Source organism: Anabrus simplex, chromosome 2 (assembly GCF_040414725.1).
Source record: "Anabrus simplex isolate iqAnaSimp1 chromosome 2, ASM4041472v1, whole genome shotgun sequence".
NCBI classification, from domain to species: domain Eukaryota; kingdom Metazoa; phylum Arthropoda; class Insecta; order Orthoptera; family Tettigoniidae; genus Anabrus; species Anabrus simplex.
The window spans coordinates 987,847,724-987,870,690 of NC_090266.1; the positions used below are offsets into that span (position 1 = coordinate 987,847,724).

The 22,967-nt window shown below is 37.4% G+C and overlaps 2 protein-coding genes across 3 annotated transcripts in view; one reads left to right on the forward strand and one right to left on the reverse strand.

Annotated features, from left to right (window-relative positions):
• The window catches only part of LOC136863754 (constitutive coactivator of peroxisome proliferator-activated receptor gamma), a 1,011,420-nt gene that overhangs the window by 469,889 nt on the left and 518,564 nt on the right, over positions 1-22,967 (forward strand). The gene's annotated exons all lie outside the window — the stretch shown is intronic.
• Positions 1-22,967, reverse strand: part of LOC136864906 (uncharacterized) — a 349,415-nt gene that overhangs the window by 13,718 nt on the left and 312,730 nt on the right. The window contains exon 14 of the mRNA XM_068226495.1: positions 19,964-20,105. Coding sequence (XP_068082596.1) covers positions 19,964-20,105 — 142 coding nt within the window. The remainder of the gene's footprint in view (positions 1-19,963; positions 20,106-22,967) is intronic.

A 22,967-nucleotide genomic window follows, 5' to 3' on the forward strand; every position in this document is an offset into this window, starting at 1 on the left:
CCTACTATCAATATGCTCAACCTGCCCCAGTTTTGACCTGATGTCCGATATCTGCTGTGTTAATTGGTTGGTGATGGTGCTAATTTGGGAAGTGATCTGCAAAATTTTATCATCTACGGTGTAAATTTTTGATTCTAGGCACTGTTCTACTTTGTAAACCTGCGTGTACACTTGAAATATTTGTCCGGTGAAAAGTGTATTAGCTTGAGATTGTCTAACCTAAGCAAGCAATGGGTGCAGACGTGCTGGGTGGCGAGTGCTGAGAAGTATGGTGGGAGTAGAGCAATATCAGGCCACGATCGGGAGATGGCAGTGGAGAATGAAGAAGAATACAACTAAACGAATGGAGTGTAAGGAAGATCTGGGAAAGATGGGAGAGGCTGTTTTGGTGGCAGCTGTGATAACTGTGCTACTGGTTATCAGGGGTGTGGAATTTAACTCCGGACTGAATACTAGTGGCAACATTGGCTGGGATGACATCGAAGTGATTAAGGAGGTGGTGAAGCAGGTAGTGAAAGAAGCTTACCCATTTGACCAGATCAGAGAGATGATACAAGACCAATCTAAGAATGAGAAGATGAATCCAAGAAAAAAACAGACGAATCAATGGCCAAGGCAGGAAGCAGTGAGAAAGAAATTGTGTTACTAAGAGGGAAAGTAAAAAAATGTGAAAGAAGAGGTGTCTAAACTGAAGAAACAGAAACCAGCATTCAGGAATGTATGAAGGAAAGTATATTTATTTATGGTGTGCAGGAAGAAGTGAGAGAAATAAAGTGGACATAATTTACCAAGCGGTGGATGTTATCCAGAATAAAATGAAAATTAACTTCAGTGAAGTGGACATTGATGATGCAGAAAGGGTAAACAAAGTGAGAGGTCACAGACCAATTACAGTGAAGCTGTTATCTACCTTGATGGGTGACATAGTATTAAGAAACTTGGGAAATTTACAAAGGTGAGAAAATTTGGGTTAAAAGAGACATGGAAAGAGAAGGGAGTGAGAATTTGAAAATTTTAATAGACAGTTAATGAAAGCCAGGCATCAAGGACTGAGGGCGCACATAAGGGGCCAACAGCTGGTGGTTTCCAATGGCAGATGGATGCGAGTTTGGCCAGTGACAAAACTGCAAGTAATGGAAGAGAAGCTCAAGCAGGAAGAACACATGGTGACAAAGCAAGATGGAAGGCAGGCCGCAGATCAAGCGGTGGGACAAGACGAGGTAAGAGTCGAGTTCAGTGCAGGGTCAGTGGACAGTGCAGTGCGGAAACTGAAACGAGGGTTCAGGATGTAGTGGTGGAGGGAGAATCTCAAGAAACGGCAAGTACAGTTTGCAGTGGACATGTGCATAACAAAGGTGAAGGTTCGAGGGACGAAATGAAAGGAAGAGGAGTTATGAACAAAGGGAGAAGTCTGAGTTTAAAGAGACCTGTGGGGTAAGAAAACTAAAGGTGCAGAGGACAAGGAGGATAAAGCGCCCCCCAAAATGTTAAGGAAAGAGAGAATGGAGGTAGAAGGAGAGAGGGCTATAGTAACGAGAAGTAAAAATAAGGGAGGAAATGGAGAAGGAAGGGAAGGAAAGGTATAACTAGATTGGAAGATAGGGTTTGTAAATATTGAAGAATTGGTAAGTAAATTAGGTAATAAGAAGGTCAGAAAAGTAGTGGAAAGCTTTGACATTGTGGCACTCGTAGAGACGTGGTTAGAAATAGGAAAGGAGATAACACTGGTGGGGGGGGTGTTTGTGGTCAAGTATAAGTCCAAGAAAAAAGTGCACAATGAGGGTAGAAGGCTTGGGGGGGGGGGGGGCAGTGGTGCTAATAAAGGAAGAGATTAGTGAACTAATAGAGGACATTGAGAACGAGTTGGAAGAAGTGGTCTACCTTAGGTTTAATATGGGAAGGGAGAAAGGAAGAGTAAAGAAGGTATGCTTGGCTCTTACATACTGCCACCCCAAAAGCTCCTTATATGCTAATGATGAATTTTTTGAGGTTTTATTATTGGAATCTAGTATCATAAGTGGGAAATTTGAAGATGAATGTTGCTATTTGGTGAATGGAATGCTACGATAGATGAACAGTGCCCAGTGTTCAGCAAAGAGGATGAGATGAAAATGAGGGGAGGAAGAAGAAGTAAAGATAAAGGAATAGTTATGGAGCAAAACTCTTAGAATTGTGCACAGCAGGAAAATTCTACATTCTGAATGGTTGGTAGGATGGGGATATGGAAGGGAAACTGACGTATATTACAGCTCAGTATGGAAGCATTATTGATTTAGTAATTAGTTTGGGAGACATGTTAGGGAGAATCAAAAGGATGGAGGTAGGAGACTGGGTTCAAACCGGAATTAGATGCCCTTATAGAAAACGACTTACAATTAATTAGATGTAGCTGGGAAGTAGCTTTGAGAGAAGACAATATTGACAGAGCGTTGGAATTAACTGAATACCCAATTAAAAGGGTAGCTCAGATAGGCAGAGACAAGAGAAGAAAAGAGAGACTGGAGGAAGGGTGGTATAACAAGGAAAGCGATGAATTAAGGAAAATAGTCATGAAGTCGCTAAAATAATGTTGTTGTTTGAGTCATCAGTCCATAGACTGGTTTGATGCAGCTCTCCATGCCACTCTATCCTGCGCTAACCTTTTCATTTCTACGTAACTATTGCATCCTACATCTGCTCTAATCTGCTTGTCATATTCATACCTTGGTCTGCCCCTACCGTTCTTACCACCTACACTTCCTTTAAAAACCAACTGAACAAGTCCTGGGTGTCTTAAGATGTGTCCTATCATTCTATCTCTTCTTTTCGTCAAATTTAGCTAAATCGATCTCCTCTCACCAATTCGATTCAGTATCTCTTCATTCGTGATTCGATCTATCCATCTCACCTTCAGCATTCTTCTGTAATACCACATTTCAAAAGCTTCTATTCTCTTTCTTTCTGAGCTAGTTATCGTCCATGTTTCACTTCCATACAATGCCACGCTCCACACGAAAAGTCTTCAAAAACATCTTTCTAATTCCTATATCAATGTTTGAAGTGAGCAAATTTCTTTTCTTAAGAAAGCTCTTCCTTGCTTGTGCTAGTCTGCATTTTATGTCCTCCTTACTTCTGCCATCGTTAGTTATTTTACTACCCAAGTAACAATATTCATCTACTTCCTTTAAGACTTCATTTCCTAATCTAATATTTCCTAAATCACTTGCCTTCGTTCGACTACACTCCATTACTTTTGTTTTGGACTTATTTATTTTCATCTTGTACTCCTTACCCAAGACTTCATCCATACCATTCAGCAACTTCTCGAGATCTTCTGCAGTCTCAGATAAAATAACAATATCATCGGCAAATCTCAAGGTTTTGAATTCCTCTCCTTGGACTGTGATTCCATTTCCAAATCTCTCTTTGATTTCCTTTACTGCCTGTTCTATGTAAACATTGAAAAGGAGAGGGGACAAACTGCAGCCTTGTCTCACTCCTTTCTGGATTGCTGCTTCTTTTTCAAAGCCCTCGATTCTTATCACTGCAGACTGATTTTTATACAGATTGTAGATAATTCTTCGTTCTCGGTATCTGATCCCTATCATCTTCAGAATCATAAATAGCTTGGTCCAATCAACATTATCGAATGCCTTTTCTAGATCTACAAATGCCATGTACGTGGGCTTGTCCTTCTTGATTCGATCCTCTAAGATCAGACGTAAAGTCAGTATTGCTTCACGTGTGCCTACATTTCTTCTGAAGCCAAATTGATCTTCTCCCAACTCAGCTTCTACTTGTTTTTCCATTCTTCTGTAAATAATACGTGTTAAAATTTTGCAGGCATGAGATACTAAACTAATGGTGCAGTAGTTTTCACACCTGTCAGCACCGGCTTTCTTGGGAATAGGTATAACAACATTCTTCCGAAAATCGGATGGGACTTCTCCTGTCTCATACATCTTGCACACTAAATGAAATAACCTTGCCATGCTGGTTTCTCCTAAGGCAGTCAGTAATTCAGAGGGAATGTCATCAATTCCAGGTGCCTTGTTCCTATTGAGGTCACTCACGGCTCTGTCAAACTCTGACCTCAAAATTGGGTCTCCCATTTCATCAGCATCAACAGCCTCTTCATGTTCCAGAACCAAATTATCTAAATCTTTACCTTGATACAACTGTTGGATATGCTCCTGCCATCTTTCTGCTTTGTCTTCTTTCCCTAGAAGTGGCTTTCCATCTGAGCTCTTAATATTCATACACCTAGATTTCCTTTCTCCAAAGGTTTCCTTGATTTTCCTGTATGCAGCATCTACCTTACCCAGGACCATACAGCCTTCGACATCCTTGCACTTCTCCTTCAGCCATTCTTCCTTAGCTACCTTGCACCTTGCAGTTTTCTGTTATTTAAGGACAGAATACAAACTTAAAATTGTTGAGAGGAAGAAATTATGGATGAAGGAACAGAGTTAATAAATAGAGAGTGTAGGATGAATCAACCCGAGAGAGTAGGGACAGAATAAACAAAATTAATAAGCGAGGGATGAGGTTTGATAAACCAAGTATTTATTACGATCAGTGGGTGAACTACTTCCGTGAATTATTAGGAGGGAAGGACAAATGGTATCATGGAGAGGGAGGAAAAGGTCATATGGAGAGATGTAGAGGTAACGGTATATGAACTTGATAAACGAAATATCAAAAGAGGAAGTACTGGAGGTGATAGGTAAACTTAAGGGTAGGTCGGCGGGGGAAGTAAGGAATCAACAACTTGTTTTGGAATGAAATAGGAAAATACAGGCAGATGATAGAGGGCTTAATAAAATTATTTAACAGGATCTTTGACAGTGGTAAATTTCCAAAAGAGTGGGAAACAGGGATTATATGCGCAATCTATAAGAAGAGGTAACAAAAATCTCCCAAGTAATTAGAGAGGGATAACTTTACTGGACTCCTTGAGCAAGATTTACACAGAAGTACTAGCAAATAGACTGAGGGACTGGGCTGAAGAGAATGTGTAGGGGGTCTTGTCCTTTATCCCTGGCCTTCCATTAGATACTGTAAAGGTTTATGGTAAATAAATAATGAATCAGTCAATCAATCAATTTTTCAGGGTGGTTATAGGAAGGGTAGAAAGACGACAGATAATATGACAGTGAAGATGATCCTAGAAAAATACCTGAACAGGGAAAGAGGTAAAGTATACTTAGCTGCCATAGATTTTGAAAGAAGCATTTGATACAGTGAGCAGAAGAGCATTAATAGAAAAATTAAGAAGGATGGGGGTGTCAAGAAAGATGATCTGAGTGTTTGAGGTGATATACCAGAATGCCTATTGTTGCATTAAACTGGAAGAAAATGTAATAAGTAATCTGATAGCTTGCCAGGTGGGATTAAAACAGGGATGCAAGTTATCACCGATTTTATTTTTATTACTTATGACAGACATATTGCAAGGGCACGGAGGAAATAGCTGGGCGGCGCCAGTAGTAAACAAGTTAGAGATCCCAGGATTGATCTTTGCTGATGACGTGATTCTACTGACCTTGACGGGGGGGGGGGGGGGGGGGTTATGCAGAGAAGTTTGAATGCGGTTTTGGAATATGCGAGGAAGTGGTTCCCTGAAAATTAATGGAAATAAATCAAAGGTGATAGTAATGCGTAAGAATAGGGGAAGAAGGAATGAAAGGAAATGGGTGGTTCAGGGGTAGAGGATTGAAGAAGTAGATAAGCCACAATATCTAGGAGTGATTATAAATAGAAGAGGTGGATAGGAAGATCAAATAAAGAGAGCGAAGGAAGGGGGCGGCAGCTCTCTCACTTGTTAAAATTCCGGAGACAAAGTTCCCAGGGATAAATTATAAAATATTAAGGTTAGTGTTGAGGACAGTACAGTAGAGTCCTGTATGAGGCTGAATTATGATGTCTTGAGGAAAAAATATATATACTAAATAAAATTATTTGTAAATTTAGTAAGACGGTAATGTGACTCCTGCAGTGCACAGTGAATGCCGGGGCGATATTAGTGTGTGTGGAGTATATAGAAGTGGAATTTGTAAAGAGAGTACTAAACTATTGGATGTGTTTAAAAAGAGGGGAGTGGGGTGAACTGCTGCAAGCAGCTTACCAACAACAACTGAAAAATATATATGCTGAGAGCTGGCTATCAAAAATTAAAGTGTACTGTATGTGGAGAGGGTGGGTATGGGTTACATTTGGCAGAAGGTCTGAAATAGAAGGGGCAAGAGATGCAAGAGTTCGATTATAAGAAGTATCAGGGGCATACAAAGGTAAAGGCAATTACAGGAAAGTTGAAATAGAGCATCTCTTACTTTATTTAATAAGGTAATACAAGTCTCAAAGATAAATATTAGGAACGGGGATAGAATGATGAGAGGAGGTTTATGGTGGTGGCTTATGGGATTGTACTGAAATAAGGGATGGACCAAGGATAAAGATAAGTCATTGTGTATAATATGTAAGAAAACGATTGATGTAAAGAAATGTAAAGAAACAGAAAAGGTAAGAATGAAGCTTTGGAGTACCAGCCAACAAGAGATATTAAAGCAGTGTGATGAGCAAAATTTATAGAGTGGATAATCAAAGAATGGAATAGGGGAGGGAACTTGAATTGGTTTTTATGTGCTGTTAAAAAATTATGTGTAAATAAATTGAAAGATATGGCCATATAAATTCATAAGGGATGTATGAAAAGTATAAGAAATGGTTGTGTAGACTCACAAGTGGACTTGAATTTAAAGGGAAAGTAGGACAGTGTATGTAATATTGTAACCTGCGAAGGCGGTAAGTTGAAACGCAAGAGGAATGAGGGCACGTACTCAGCAGAATGATGAAATGTTAAGATTGAGACAGCAAGTCTTGGTATAGTGGGATAGGTCATGAGTGAGTATGGTAAAGTAATTCAAGTCTTGCTGACTCAAATCAGGTCAGAAGAGGCAGGTTGTAAGCCTCGCCTTGGGGGTGATCTTTTCTCCGAATAGGAGAACAACTTTGTATTGATTTGATTGTGTTATTGTTCAGTTTGATGCCATGAGGTATTCCTTATTCTTGTTCATTTTGATACATTCTCTCCAAGCAGGAGAATAACCTTTGTTTTGATTTGATTGTGTTATTGTTTAATTTTATTTAGCTTGTAAATTTAACTAGTTTGCTTGGGTGTAGATATGTAGTTATTTTTCTCTGCTATAAAGCTCGATTAGGTTGTACACTGTAAGATCTGGAGGAAAATAAATAAAATATACAGTAGAGTCTTGATTATCCGACCTAAACGGGACCTGGAGTATGTCGGATCACCGAAAATGTCGGATAATACAGAATAATTTTGAAAATGAACTAATACAAATAGGAAAGCTATACTGTATTATTAAAAGAATGACATGTTTTACGGTACTCTATTTATTGAATTATCAATTCAATTGTACAGTACATGCAGGATTGAACTAAAACATTCCAAATGTCTTATGAAAAGAAACTTTCCAACAATGTCTGCTTGCCTGCTGATTCACATTTTCTTGTTGCGAGATCCCGCCATCGACGAAAAATCAACACGTCCGTTGCACTTGCTTCTGGCCGTTGCTCATCGTTGGTTAATGCCATTTCCAATGCACTTAATCCTTCACTCTGCTTCATCGTTTTCTCCTTTTGTTCTGCAATGCCTCCTCCTTCTTCTTCTTATTCTTCTTCTTCTTCTCCTTCATCACCCTCATTTTTGTTAATATTCACAAAATCAATAATATCATGGTCAGTTAGTTCAGATGGCTGATCTTATGGACACCACTTACTCACATCTTGAGTCGTAGCTTCCTCACAGTCATGAATGCAATTATGTAAGGGAACAATGTTTTCCATGCCTTCTTGTACCATCTCCTCTCGATGTTTAACCTCCCTCAACAATATGTTCCAAGACTTTTGGTAATGTCATCGTTTCAACTTCTTCCCAAGACTGCGCTATCCAGTATGCCACGTTTCTCATGTTGATTCATTTTAACTTTTCTATCATATCATTGCCATTGTCCATTTCCTCTACCAGGGATAAAAGGAGTTTCCGCCAATATTTCCTCTTCGATATTTCCAGCACACCTTGGTCCATTGGCTGGCATAATGATGTCACGTTAGGAAGGAGGAACATAGCTTTGATGTCACCTCTTCTAAGTTGCTCTTCATTTGGGTGTGATGGAGTGTTGTCTAGTAGAAGAAGAGCTTTTCTAGGGAGATTGTTTGAAGCTAGAACTTTTTCTACATCTGGAACAAACTGTGTAAAAAGCCAGTCTTTAAAGATGTCAGCAGTCATCCAGGCAGCCTTCTAATTTGTGTAATGGATTGGAAGAGCATTAACAGAAATGTTTTTAAATGCCCTAGACTTGTTTGCTTTACCGATCATAAGCAGTTTTGCTTTGAGTTTCCAGTAACATTACAGGCAAGAACAGTAACTCTTTCTTTATTATGCTTGTAGCCAGGTGCAGACGTCTAGGCTTGGGCTGCGAAAGTTTCTGAGGGCAGCATCTTGAAATTTAGCCCAGTCTCATCACAATTAGAAATCTGACCACTGGTTAATCCTTCGGCAAGAATTATTTCTTGAAATTCCTTTTTTTGAATTTCAGAACCACATCATATTTATCTGACAGTTTTTTTCAACAGATATTAAGCTGCCTAATACCGTACCGTTTTTTCCACCAAACAAGCCACCCAGCACTGGCAGTATAATTAGTGTCCCCTTCATTAAACTCATTCTGGAAATACACCGCCTATTCTTGAAGAATGGGGCCAGATATTGTCAGCCACTTTTCCTGGTTTTGAGTGAAGCAAAGAAATAGTGCTTCACTTTCTTTTTCGTACTTACATTTTTCATTGTTTATCTCATTTTCAGCACATCCCTTGTTGCCCTGGTAGAGCACCACTTTTCAATTTCTTCCTCTTTTTTTCCAGTCTCTCACTGTAACACGCCCAACACCATAATCTGAAGCCACTTTTTGAAGAGTTTCCCCTTTGTCCTGTCTCTTTTAACGCACTCAACTTGTCTTCCATAGAGACAGTCACTTTCTTCCGTTTACTCACCATACTCACAGAGGATATGAAAACTATAACAACCGCACCCAACCATTACTACACTGAACAATGGCTGAAGACTCGCTGCACCTCGTCCTTGGGAAGAAACCGGTCCTACCGCTAGCAGTCAGGCCAGTGCTTGTCCCATGGTCGCACCCTCCACACTGGGTGTCCCTGAATTTTTTTTTTTTTTTTTTTTTGCTAGGGGCTTTACTTTGCACCGACACAGATAGGTCTTATGGCGACGATGGGATAGGAAAGGCCTAGGAGTTGGAAGGAAGCGGCCGTGGCCTTAATTAAGGTACAGCCCCAGCATTTGCCTGGTGTGAAAATGGGAAACCACGGAAAATCATTTTCAGGGCTGCCGATAGTGGGATTCGAACCTACTATCTCCCGGATGCAAGCTCACAGCCGCGCGCCTCTACACGCACGGCCAACTCGCCCGGTGTCCCTGAATTTAGTCTGTACCAAAAATTCAAATCAAGTCTACCAGTTAACTTAAAAATTAGTACAAAATTTTATTGTTCCACCTTCTCAATACTTAAAACCATTTAACGTTTATCAAAACATTACAATATAATAATAACAGGTACTAGTTTCGGTCTGAATTGGACCATCATCAGCCTAGCCAAAATTACAAGCAAAAGACATAATCTAAAAATGGAGTGATGTGGATGAACAAGGGGATAGGATGGTAATGGAATGACATACAAAAGTAAAAACCTTATACATGTGTTACAATAAATATGATCAAAAATATGTTAAAATTAACAGAGGAATAAAAGCATTGTGATGTCGTATAAAATCACTTGATGACCAAGTCTTAGGTTGGCAGTTGAACTTGTGTTGCACACTTAAATTGGAGTGAAATCTTATGTAAGTTTTTATGTTTCTGGAAGGTTCTAAAAGCGAGTTCCACAATGGCGCAGAGGGAATTGTCCAATATGACCAGTATAGACTTGACGAATTGAGAAAGATGGACTCATTCTATGTAGCATGAACAATTGCTGTTTTTTTTCTTTTTTTTTTTTTTTCTTTTCAAAGGTAATCTCAATTCAGTCAGAACCCAGTGAACCTGAAGAACATTTTTTTTTTCTTTTCTTTTCAAAGGTAGCCTTAATTCAGTCGGAACCCAATGGACCTGAAGAACAAAATTGGAATTAACTCAAGAGATCTAATAGAGAAAATACAAGGGGAGGGGGGTGAAATAACGAGTACTCACCTTGTGCTTTTTGTAGAACAAGCTGCTGGAATGAGTGCAACGGACAGAGTGAGCGTCACGCGGAATAGAACAGCAAAAGAGGAGAGGGGGATGCGGAGGGGAAGGGTGACGTAAGTGTGGAAGGAGATGGGTGGAAGGGAGGGGGGGGGGGAATGGTTCAGGGCGGGTTAGGAGAGAGGGAAGTTAATGGTATTTGTGGTGGTGGGGGACCCTTAATTGATTTAAAGAACGGTTATGAACAGCTGATTTATTTTTCCTATAATAGGAAATAAAGAGATCAAATAAAATATTGGGTTTCTTGGTAATTTCATTAAAATTGTAGTTGGCATTAAAATATTGATCCAAATGTATGTAAAAACTCTCAATTATGTTGAGTAGAGGTCCCTTTTTAGCTATTTCGAGTATGTCCATGTCTGTTTCAATGTTCGTAAAACAATGGTTATAATCGACCATATGTTGGCCGATGGCTGAAAATTTGTTGTATTTGACTGCGTTGAAATGCTCAGAATATCTAATATTGAAGCTCCTACTGGTCTGCCCTATGTAGGAAATGTTTGAACATGTGTTACATCTAATTCTGTAGACACCTGATTTTGAGTACCTGTTTATTTTATTAATATGTGAGGTGTTATGTAAGATGTGCATGTTGTTGTTGTTGCTGGTTTTGAAGGCTATTTTCATGCCTTTCTTCTTTAAAACATTAGTAATCATGTGAATTCCATTGACATAGGTAAAAGTGGAGAAAGAATCGTGTTTGGATAGTTCTTTTTTAAGTGTGGTCTTAGGTCGGAATTTGTGTTTACTGATGATATTTTCTATGAATTGATTATTAAAGCCATTGAATCTAGCAATGTGATGGATAGTATTCAATTCTGTGTGGAAATCTTTTTTATTCATGGGTACGTTGAATGCTCTATGTATAAGACTATTATAGGTTGCTTTTTTGTGGGGGAAGGGATGAAATGAATCTTGTCGGATTGTGACGGCCGAATGGGTGGGTTTTCTGTATATCTTGTAGGTTAAGGATTCCTGTTGTCTAGTAATGGTAAGATCCAAAAAATTGATTTTTTGATCTACTTCTGACTCCAAAGTGAACTTAATGTGAGGATCGATGTTATTTAATGTTAGAAGTGTGGTATTAGCATCTTGCAGGTTCTCGTTAATAACTACAAGGACATCGTCAACGTATCTAGCCCAAAAAATGATGTTATCAAATTTATTGTTGATATTTGTGTTCTCGAGAAAGTCTAAATAGATTTCTGTGAGAATCCCGGAAGCCGGTGAACCCATTGCTAGACCATTTTGTTGGTAAATAGTACCATTAAACATAAAAAAGTTGTTGTTAACTACCAATTTGAGCAATGTAATAAAATCTTGGATATCCAGTTTACTCAGGTAACCGTTTTATTTAGATTATTTTTGATGATGGGAATTAGTTTAGAAATTGGTATACTGGGGTACATATTAACAATGTCAAAGGAATTAAGTGAATAGTCAGGACGCATGTTAAAGTTATTAAGTTTGTCTATTAATTCGAAGGAGTTTCTAACCGACTTCTTAGATAAAAAAAGGTAATTTTTACTTAGAAACTTTTGGATAAATTGCGTAGTTTTATACAAGGGACTCGGTCTAAAATTGATGATTGGGCGAATGGGCACACCGGCTTTATGAACTTTAGGAAGAGCTCTAGTTGTTGGAAGTCCGAGGTTCATACTAATAAGCTGGCTTTTTTCTTGTTCCGTGAGCAGAAAGGAAGAATTTTTTTAAGGTTTGTTTTAGGAGTCTCTGGACTTTTTGTGTGGGGTCTTTTTTAACTATGGAGAAAGAACTATCTTTAAAGAAATCAGATGTTTTGCTGATATAATCTTTTTATCTATGATGACCTCGGTTACAATTACAATCGGACCGAAACTTGTACCTGTTATTATTATATTGTAATGTTTTGATAAAAGTTAAATGATTTTAAGTATTGAGAAGGTGGAACAATAAAATTTTGTACTCATTTTTAAGTTAAGTCGTAACTCAATACGGAACCCAACCATGAAATTTGTTACTTTAAAAGTCTACCAGTGTCGAATAATACGGAATGTCGGATAAGCGAAGGTCGGTTGAGCGAGACTCTACTGTAATATATTATCTCGAGAAATTTCGTCTGAAATTTTGTCATTTACTTTCAAAACATTGTCGGATATATGTTCCTTTAAGGCGGAATTAACATGTGAAATCTGTTCTGTTAAGCTGGAATCGAGTATCTGCATCATGCTCATTAGGTTGGAACACATTGTGGTAATATTTACCTCATCTTCCCATGATTAGTCCGGTTGTTTGTCCACCTCAATGAAAAAAACCTTTTGTGATCTTCCCCGTTTTTAATGAGGTCATCTTCTAGCTGTGTCTTCAGTGTTCTCTTACTTTGGTTTGTCAGAATATTTTGTTTTGCGAGTTCGTCTTGAAGTTGTTTTACAGACATATTTTCCAGTATCGACTTTCATTTTCTTCTGATTTCCACTTACACTCTTATTCACTACTGAAAATCATTCTTCAATCCTGTCACACGGTCGCTAGTTATCGTAATCACAAAGACGCACACACGAGATGCTGTCAATTGTGTACACTGTTTTATTTACAAATGATATACACATTACACACACATTAATGAACCACAATTATGAATAAAACACTTGACTGCTACATTAGCATGTCAATACAACAAAATCACAACATGAGTTCACACACTGAATTTGACTAGCGACTTTCGCTAACAACTCCTCTAACTGAACTCAACAACCCAAGACTCTCTCTTTATATACCTTGCCTGGCCAGGCTTCTAGAAAAGTATGACACACCATGCTTTCTCATATCTTCTCGACTCTCCAGTAACCTATGTACAAATGGATAGAATATTCTGTAAAGCTCAAGTGACAAGGATGCGTTGTTCTAGACTATTACCCTGTGTTGCACTACATCCGGCAGCACGCCGGCCTCTTACTGCTAGATACCGTGGTTCAAATCCTGGTCACTCCATGTGAGATTTGTACTGGGCAAAGCGGAAGCGGGACAGATCGTATAACACACTAATAATGGTATGACTACGATTTATACCAAATAAAGTCTGTAATGACAACCTGTCGTACATAACAACGTAGATAATAATAATAATAATAATAATAATAATAATAAAAGTAAAACCAATAGTAACACCTACTAATCAAGCTTTATATTTTCACAATTTACCCATGGGTTTAGAGAATTGTTTCCAAGTTATACTAGTTCATCGCATTTGCATCATCCTTCACCTCATTCCTCGTCACTTTGGGGACTGGCTCATGCTTGTCAGTAAGTCAGTGGCCAGCTGTAAAAACAGAGGAACCCGCTTCCTTGTGGGAGGTGGAGGGACCCACAAAGGCTGAGAGACCACCCAGACAAAAAGTAGAGCCATCCTGATGGCTGAAGGGGGGCAGCCCCCCAAGGGGGTTGTGTGCTGGGCCAATGACCTAGTCATGTAAAAATCCCTTGCTATGAGACAGAACACTTCCTCTTTACAATTCCCTTTTATCTCATTTTTTGAGTGATTTTAAATTAATTTTGATAGTCATCTTCATTATGTTCCTGATCAAAAGGGGCTAATGATCATGCAGTTTTGCATCTTACAAAATCAATCTGAAACAGTCCCTACCATTGCCAGTTACTTTATCGTGACAGCAAAACAATATTTCCATTACAGTGATGCTCGCTGTTGAGGGACTTGGCAATAAAAACCTGGGTTAATGAATATCTGTATTGTTAAAGCTTTCATGGTAAAAGTATATCAGATATAAGATATTCAGAATGAAATCTATAATGTTTGTTTTGTACACTTTTTGATAGGACTATATTTTTTTTTTTTGCTAGGGGCTTTACGTCGCACCGACACAGATAGGTCTTATGGCGACGAGATAGGACTATATTTCCAGAGATAATTGCAAGTTTGTGAAAAAAATGTAATAACTGTGATTATCTTCTTATCATTCCTCGCATAGTAAAAATGCATGAAATATGAAACATTGGAAATGTTATTTTCTACTAATTGTGTTATTTAACATGAATTGATAGGAGCAGTATTAAGAGATATTTGAGAATTTTTAGACTTTCCCCTAAACTACTTTTAGCTCGTGTAAAATAATTTTTTTCCCTCAATTTTAGTGTCTTCTCCCCTGGCCTTCTATGTAAACTTTTATTCAGTTTTGTTCATCCACTTCCTTGCGATTCATTTACATACATGATGGAAATTTAAAAATTGGAAAATTGAGCAAAAGCGAACATCATGGTGGAATGATGAAGTGAGGGCAGCTTGTAAACTTGAAAGGAAGGCATATCAGAATTGGCTCCAAACAAGGACTGATGCAGAAAGAAAATTGTACACAGACAAAAGTAACAGAGTGGAGCCAATCATTGTTGAATGCAGGCTAGAGCAAAAATGTAGCTTGCTCTGATCCCAGTCTCATCCTCGGCTGTGACGATATGGAAGCTGCTGGAGTATGGGTGGTGTTGAGTAATGGCATTCGGATTACAACCAGTATGTCTGATTGTTATGTTGTTCCTTATAGGGTCAGTTTTGCTGCATTAGCATTTTCTAGCCAACAGAGGAAAGCAATGGCAAACTATCCCACTCCTCATCTTGCCTTGTACGCCTCATTTTGGTGCCCCCATTGGCTTTTGTGGTTTCTCTATAACCGCATAACCTTTGGTGATGCTATTTGGGGATCCAACCAGCCTCTGGGCTGATGATCTAACAGACAAGAAGTCATGGGATGATTTTGGTAATAACCTGGAAAGGCTAGGTCAGGCAGCGGGGAAATCATTCCTGACAGTAATAAAGAATCTTAGAAAGGTTGGGAAAAATTAAATGAATAGTGTTTTAGAAAATCAGTTGAAATCATTTTAGATTCCAGGAAATCATTGGAAGGAATATTTAGAAAATCTCAGTGTAAAATTAATTTTTTCTGTTGATGTCACGAACAACTGAGCTCGTGGGAAGGTGGACAATGATGTTGGTGAAATTATGCCCTCGGGCGTGGACATACCTGCCAACTTTCCAAATGACCTATCAGTAAAATCCCTGTACGTCAAAATATGCGGGAACCCAATGCAATAAAACATGACAAAATTCATGTATTTTCTTTACTTCAGATAATTATGAGTTCAACAGCATTAATATAAAACACTACATGCAGCCAATGACATTATAAGGAATAAAATATTTCACCTGAGTTACACTAACACAAATATCTTCAAAATGCATCAATGAAATCTACTTGCACAATGTAATTTGTTTATGCACACGACTAATTAAAACTTTGAAGTAAAGAGTATGTTGCTGCACATAAGAATGCACCCAAGTAATTTACATTATTTACACCATCACACGCACATCTTCATTCTGATTTAACAGCTTAAGTTGTGGCTTGTTTGTATAACATGCTTCAGAACTTCTGGTCTTCAGAATGGAAATGGCTTCCGGAGTTCCATTGGACACTGATGACCTGAACTGTGTCCTATTGTTCTTAATCAAGCTAAAAATTTATTCACACTATATATTACTATGTAATATGGTAAGAACAGACAGCATGAATCTAGAGATCCTTTCATATTTATAATGTCCATCAGCTCCACGGATATTCAACAACTGTGCCTATTTTGAATCATTTGTTGCTTGGTTACTTACAACACTAGATAAGTAGTCTATCTGAAGTGCCACAAACTGGCTTTTGAGTTCATTCACAGCATCATCTCTTGTTTCATTTTCTCTCTTACACAAAATAAAAGGAAACTTCTCCAAAAATAAATTAACCGAAGAAAACTGTGCTTCTTCAATAGCATAAAGTTTAGTAACCTGTGCATGTTTTAGCACATTGTTCTTAAAAGGGAACTTGTTAACCATGTAGTCATGGGCTGCACAGAAATAGTTTCTGACTGATGAGAAAAACAGATTTGTCTTCATCTTGTAGCGCCTTAACCAAGTTTGAAGTTTGAATGCCAATTACCAGTTCTTCTTCATCCTTCTGATTCTAGATTGGGTGATAATGGACATCAAGCAATGCAGACTGTATTAACTACAGTTGGCTTGACAAACTTTGTGAGCATCTGTTTCGATAGATCCATCATTAATTCAAACAGTACATGCATATGTGGGGAAGCACTCTGAAGGACAGTATTGATCATATCAAATGATAGGATAATCACATGTTGTAAAAAAGTACAAAATGCCCTGTTTAGGTCAAAGGAAAGAAACATCAACAGCTTTTCTTCACGAGATGTAGTCCACGTTCCTGAGAACTGGTGAGTCATATTTGGAAGAACATGCCATTCTTTTGACAGAGGATGAGGAGGAGGATGGAGAATCACACTCTTTTCATTTGTTTGTCATCAGATCTACTGTGTCCTTTGGGAGTAGTAGAAAAAGATAAATTGGCAGAAATAATTGGAGCACACACTATCACCTCACCCCTAAAAATGAAAGAAGTGGATCCCACTGATCTAATAATCTGTCTAAACACCTGGCTAGGGATAATCATCTTGTACACACATGCTTCAACTTCTTTGTTTATTTTCCATGCATACTTGCATGCATACATTCTTTTCTTTTGGCATTCTTCTCCAAGTAATAGAAAATATCAACAAGAATCTCCTTAATTCTAACTGGTAAAGTTGCAACAGCTTTTTTAGATGGCAGCTGCAACCAATACCAAAAATATCCTGATGAGCTTTGAAAATTGCTAGAACTCCATTTTTCTGTCCAATCATAACAGGAGCATTGTCAGAACAGAATGCCAGACAGTTCTTAATTGGCACTTTATTATTTTTTTTTTTTTTTTTTTTTTTTTTTTTTTTTTTTTTTTTTTTTTTTTTACTAGTTGCTTTACGTCGCACCGACACAGATAGGTCTTATGGCGACAGTGGGTCAGGAAAGGGCTAGGAGTGGGAAGAAAGTGGCCGTGGCCTTAATTAAGGTACAGCCTGGTGTGAAAACGGGAAACCACGGAAAACCATTTTCAGGGCTGCCGACAGTGGGGTTCAAACCTACTATCTCCCAAATACTGGATAATGGCCGCACTTAAGCGATTGCAGCTATCCAGCTCGGTAGGCACTTTATTTATTTCCAAATGCGACAATAGCAGCTTTCCTACGTTGCACCCTGTCAAATCCCCTTCGAATGCTGGTACCGATAAAACAATACTTACAATAATTTCTTGAACTTGGAATCGGTATCATTGCTTCCATCTGTCGACAATGAAAATGGATTACTCTGTAGACAAGGAACAACATCCTGTGTTGCAGTACGCACCATATTGTTTAGGACACAAGTTTTTTGCAACTACAATACTTTTTTTTGTGATTTCCAACGTAGGAAACATCTTTCTGAACAGAGCTCCTGTATGATCAGTTGCACTCAATGGAATGTTGTGTTCCACTAAAAAAGAAGTGAACAAATACTCGGCCTTTATTACATCGCAGATATTATCTCCAGCTTTGGCAAAAAAAAGTTTATTTTCCGATTTTCTTCCTTAGATTTCAAATTACCAAGATGTTTAACATACTTTACATGATTAGTTAGGTCGTTTTTGCTGCCATGTGCTATGTTAATATCACAAGAGCACACAGTACAAAAACACAAATTTGTCATCTTTGTTTGATTTCAGTATACATGGAAACTCAAAGAATAGGTTTCCCTAAACACCTGATGTTTTCGTAGATTTACTTATGATTACCGATAAACAATGATCATAAGACAAAATAAGCTACGAACACAACTCACGTTACTGCACAACTACATAACCTCAGCTTCGCAATACGTGGCAATAAATATGAAGCAAATTAAGCAACGAACATAATTCACATTGTTGTTTTTTGTTTTGTTTTTTGTAGCTACAACATAACCTATGTTTTGTAATTTGTGGTGAAGAACAAACAAACTAATTTTTATACAGGACGGTAAATGTTATTATCGAACGAACCAATGCAAAGAACAAGCTTACAGTTATCCAAGAGTCAGTCTCTTTCAACACAAGCAAATCGATATTGATCAACTGGGATTCAGGATGCATCCCGTATTCCTAGTCAAAGACTGTAACGATCGGATTAATACAAATCAGAGCAATGTATCGAATATTCGCTGGTCACACCGCGTGTATCGGTGGCATGCAGAAGCTTGTTCTGGTGCAAGTTTTAAAAAGAGGATCTTGGTACATAAAATCATGAAATATTATAGTTCATCCATAAAACCATAAATTTATGGACAAACCGTAAAAGTTGGCAGGTATGCATGGAAAAGACAGTAAATAAATTCCATTGTCATAAAACAGCAGGAATGGATTAAATTAGACCTGAAATGGTGAAATATAGTTGGAAAGCAGGGATGAAATGGCTTCATAGAGTAATAAGATTGGCACTGAATATTAGTAACATACCTTCTGATTGGATGAAATCAGTAATTGCACTTATCTATAAGCAAGAGAACAGCAAGGATTGTAACAATTATCAAGGTGTTCCATTGATCAGTATACCAGGCAAGGTGTTCACTAGCATTTTGGAAGGGAGGATGCGATCAGTGGTTGAGATCAAGTTGGATGAAAACTAGTGTGGTTTCAGACTACAGAGGTGTTATCAGGATCAGATTTTCGATATGCGTCAGGTAATTGAAAAATGTTACGAGAGTAATAGACAGTTATGTTTATGTTTCATTGATATAGAGAAGGCATATGACAGAGTACTGAGTGGAAAGATGTTAGCTCTACTTGGGGACTGGTATATTAAGTGAGATTGAATCAAGGCTTCACAAAATAAATGTTTACTAAATCCTCCTGTTCAATACAATATATTTCATTTATTAAGATGATGTTTACTTTGTGAAAGTGAGAACATCAATACGGAATGAAATTTATATAATGTAATTGAATCAAGCTGCAGCAAAGCTAATGCAGTGAGCTTGAACTTGGGTGTTCAGCAGTATTCTGTAGGAAGGAAGTCAGCTCCCAGGCGAAACTATCTTTACACTAGTCTGTTTTCAGACCAGCTTTGCTTTATAGGATTGGAGGCTGGGTGGACTCAGCATATTTTATTCACAAGTTAGAAGTAATAGACATGAAAGTAACGAGAATGATCACTGGTATAGACAGGTGGAAACAATGTCAGGAGGGTACTCGGAATGAGGTGCAAATGGCTAAGAGGAATGAAATCGATTGATGAAACTGTAAGCATTAGTGGGCTTCAGTTGTGAGGTTGTGTGAGGCAAATGGAGGAGGGCAGGTTACCTAGGAGAATGATGGATTCGACAATGGATGATAACAGATGTAGAGGAAGACCAAGATGATGAAGGTTAGACTCAGTTTTTAATGATTTACAGATAAGAGGTATAGAACTAAACAATGCCACAGGACTAGTTATAAACAGAGGACTGCGGTGGAATTTAGTAAATTCATGGAGGCGTTTAGACTAGTTTATAATGATGTATGTATGCATGCATGCATTTCCTTCTGATTCTGGACATGACCAACACAAAAATATGAATTTGTTAAAAATTCTGACCAGTGTACAGACAGAACTCTTATTACATTTTTGAAGATAAATTAGGATTGATTTTTATCTCTCTAGATCAGAGATGAACATCATATAAAAGAATGTTTACGAAAACTAAAGTGCTCTTTTCAAATGTGTTACCTGTTCCAGCTCCTGCTATACTGCCTTCTTCATTCACCTCTATTTTTGCTTTATGGAACACATTAGTGATGTAGCTTGGTTCCTCAGTCATCAGCATTGCTGATAGGTTTGCATTTGGTCCAAAGATATCCTTGATATCTAACTGCAAATTAGAAGAAACAGTTATTCAGAAAAAAAATTCATTGAAGGCACCTGCTGGTTCAAATGCCTGACAGTCATAATTCTTCGTTATAGCTTAGCACCATCCAACACAAAAAAATTAAGAGGCAAAACTAGACAGTGAACTGCTGAGACATTTAAATATATAACCAAGAGGGGAAAGTACAAAAAAATGCAAAAAATACAAGATTATTAATTTCCAATGAAAAGTTACAGTAGAATTGAATGACTTTATGTCTAGTTATCATAAACTAAAGGATCACGAAGTTGTAAGTAAATATCTGTTTCAAAATTCGTACATACACTGCCATATTTAAACAGCTGCAGCATCAATGAGAAGTTAGTAATGTTGTTAAGCTAGCAGGCTCACCAAGAAGGAATTGAAAATTTGTGTGGTCTCTTAAAGCAGCTGAAATTATTTCTGATCCATCAAACTATGTACCAAGATCTACAAACTTCTGTGAAGTTGCAAGTTCATGATACTATGAAATGAGCTGCTTCAATATAATCTGTGAATTCCTGCAGTTCTTCAAACCGTTCCAGAACAACTTGTGTTGTGTGAAAGAACACTTTTCTGCTTAAGAGAATGCTGTCATCAGACGATATGCCTGTTAGCAAGTGATTATCTGGGTTCCTTAATGGTTATTTTGGTGGAATGCATTACATCTCACGAATTTACCAGTAAAATATTGTCCTGGACATTACATTTCTCTTATTGGATTTTATTCTCCTCATAGTGGTTCTTGACTGTCAACTTATACTTAGATAAATGGTGCTCACATGCCTTGTTATCAAGATAATATTGCTGAATAATGGATTCAGTGAACCAGACTCATTTCCTAGAGTGATCAAGTGTGAGTACTGGTGTGTCCATTGCTCTTCATGTCCATTTGATGAATATTCATATTCTCAGCAGGGATGATGCCAATTTTGTGGTCACTTCATCATCAATATTATGTTTGATGTTTGTGCCATTGTAGCAAACTCCTGGATTGTATGTACCAAAATCTTTGTTTATATCTCTTTACTGTTCAAAATCCTGTTGGATATTTTTTCTACTCGGACCATTTTCTGAAAACTTTCAGAATCTGTAAAAAATGAAGGAATTTCTGAATGGTTTTGCACAATTTATGTTTATAAATATAACTGAAACATTATTAACATGATCTTTTTAGAAGGTGCTTGGTTCTCCTCCTGTCTTTGGAGCAAAATGTAGCATATTGATATCCATATCTTTTAACTGAAAATGAAAACGTTTTAGGGAGAGATGATTATAATTTATTATATTTGGTAGTGTAAAGATGTCTGGTCCTTTTCAAACAAGTTATTAAATCATTCAGGGAATTTATATTTCTGAAAGAATAGCAGGATGAATTATTAAAACTTACAGAGTACACTAGTGTCTTAGATGTCTAGTGTCTTAATATCTAAGATGTTACAATTTGTCGACAATTAGCCCGACAACACTCGACAAGAGTAAATAACGTCTTGGCGGTCTAAGGGACAGTCTACACATGATCGGCATTCACACAATCCATCACAAATTTAGATGTCCCGTTTGACCAACATGCTAGCTTTCAGACTGCACCAACACCATGAAGCTGTAAAACTCACAACTTCACTTCACTATCAAGATTAATGAAGGCTTATTTTAAGTCAAGATACTCCTATTAAGTTGTTGTTTTACTTCAACATTTGTTCTCTCCCCTATAATCTACGCCAAATGTTATATCATCAATCCTTTTGCAAGTTAAAAAATCTCAAACTAAAAACTTCAACCAGATGGTTTTTCAAATTTTTTTACGATATTCGTTCTGAAGAAGATCTCAATTTAATATTCTCATATCGCTGGAATGTGTTTCCTGACATTCTAAAAAAACTGTTTTATTTTTAAAATTCAAAATAGACCACTGCTACTAAACAATGTACTATGTACCATTGACACAACAATTAATCAAGAGCCAATGGCTGTTAATATTGTTGTTCACAATAATATCAAATAGTGTTATTTAATTCTTTCAAACTGCTTCTATTTTAAGTATGTAAATACGTCAAAATGTTCAAAACAAGTTGTTGGTTTACGCCTAATGATAAATCATCAATTACTTATTGCAAGTCAAAAATCTTGAACCAAAGACTACAACCAGATCATTTTTCAATTATTATGACATTATTTCTGATTAAGGTCTCAGTTAGCTATTCTTCATGTCGCTGGAATTTATTTTCTAACATTCTGACAAATTGTAATGTGTAGTATTTGTAAATAGTTTTATAAACAAGTCAAATGGAGAAATATTTCAACTTTTTGTAATTATCAGAATTTCAGATGTATTTCTGGTATATTCAGTGGACAATATTTTAATAATTCAATTAAAATTTATACAGAGCTCAGCACAAACTGCAATGAAATGATAGACTGTTATTTTGTTATGTAAATAACTTTATAAATAAGCACTGTACTTTGTACCTTTGACACAACTATTAATAACAGCTAACGGCTGTTATTCAATCTTTCTTTTAGACTGCTCCTATTTTAAGTATGTTAATATTAAATCTCAATAATTATACTTTAATTTTAAATCAGGTGCCTGATTTATGTTCCACATTGCAGAGATTCAGCAAGGGCAGAAGTGATTGCTGCATTGGAAGGGAAGACCATTGCAGTAAACGCAAACGAGACATCAGACAACTGAGTTGGATGTGTCTTTGCTGTTCTATTCAGAACGATCATGCAGACTGCAGAACAAGTTTATTTGGCAAGCTGTTAATTTTTGGATGCTGCCAACGGGACAACATACAGTCGAGCCATCATTGGTGCTCTCAAAGACTATAATATTGATTATGA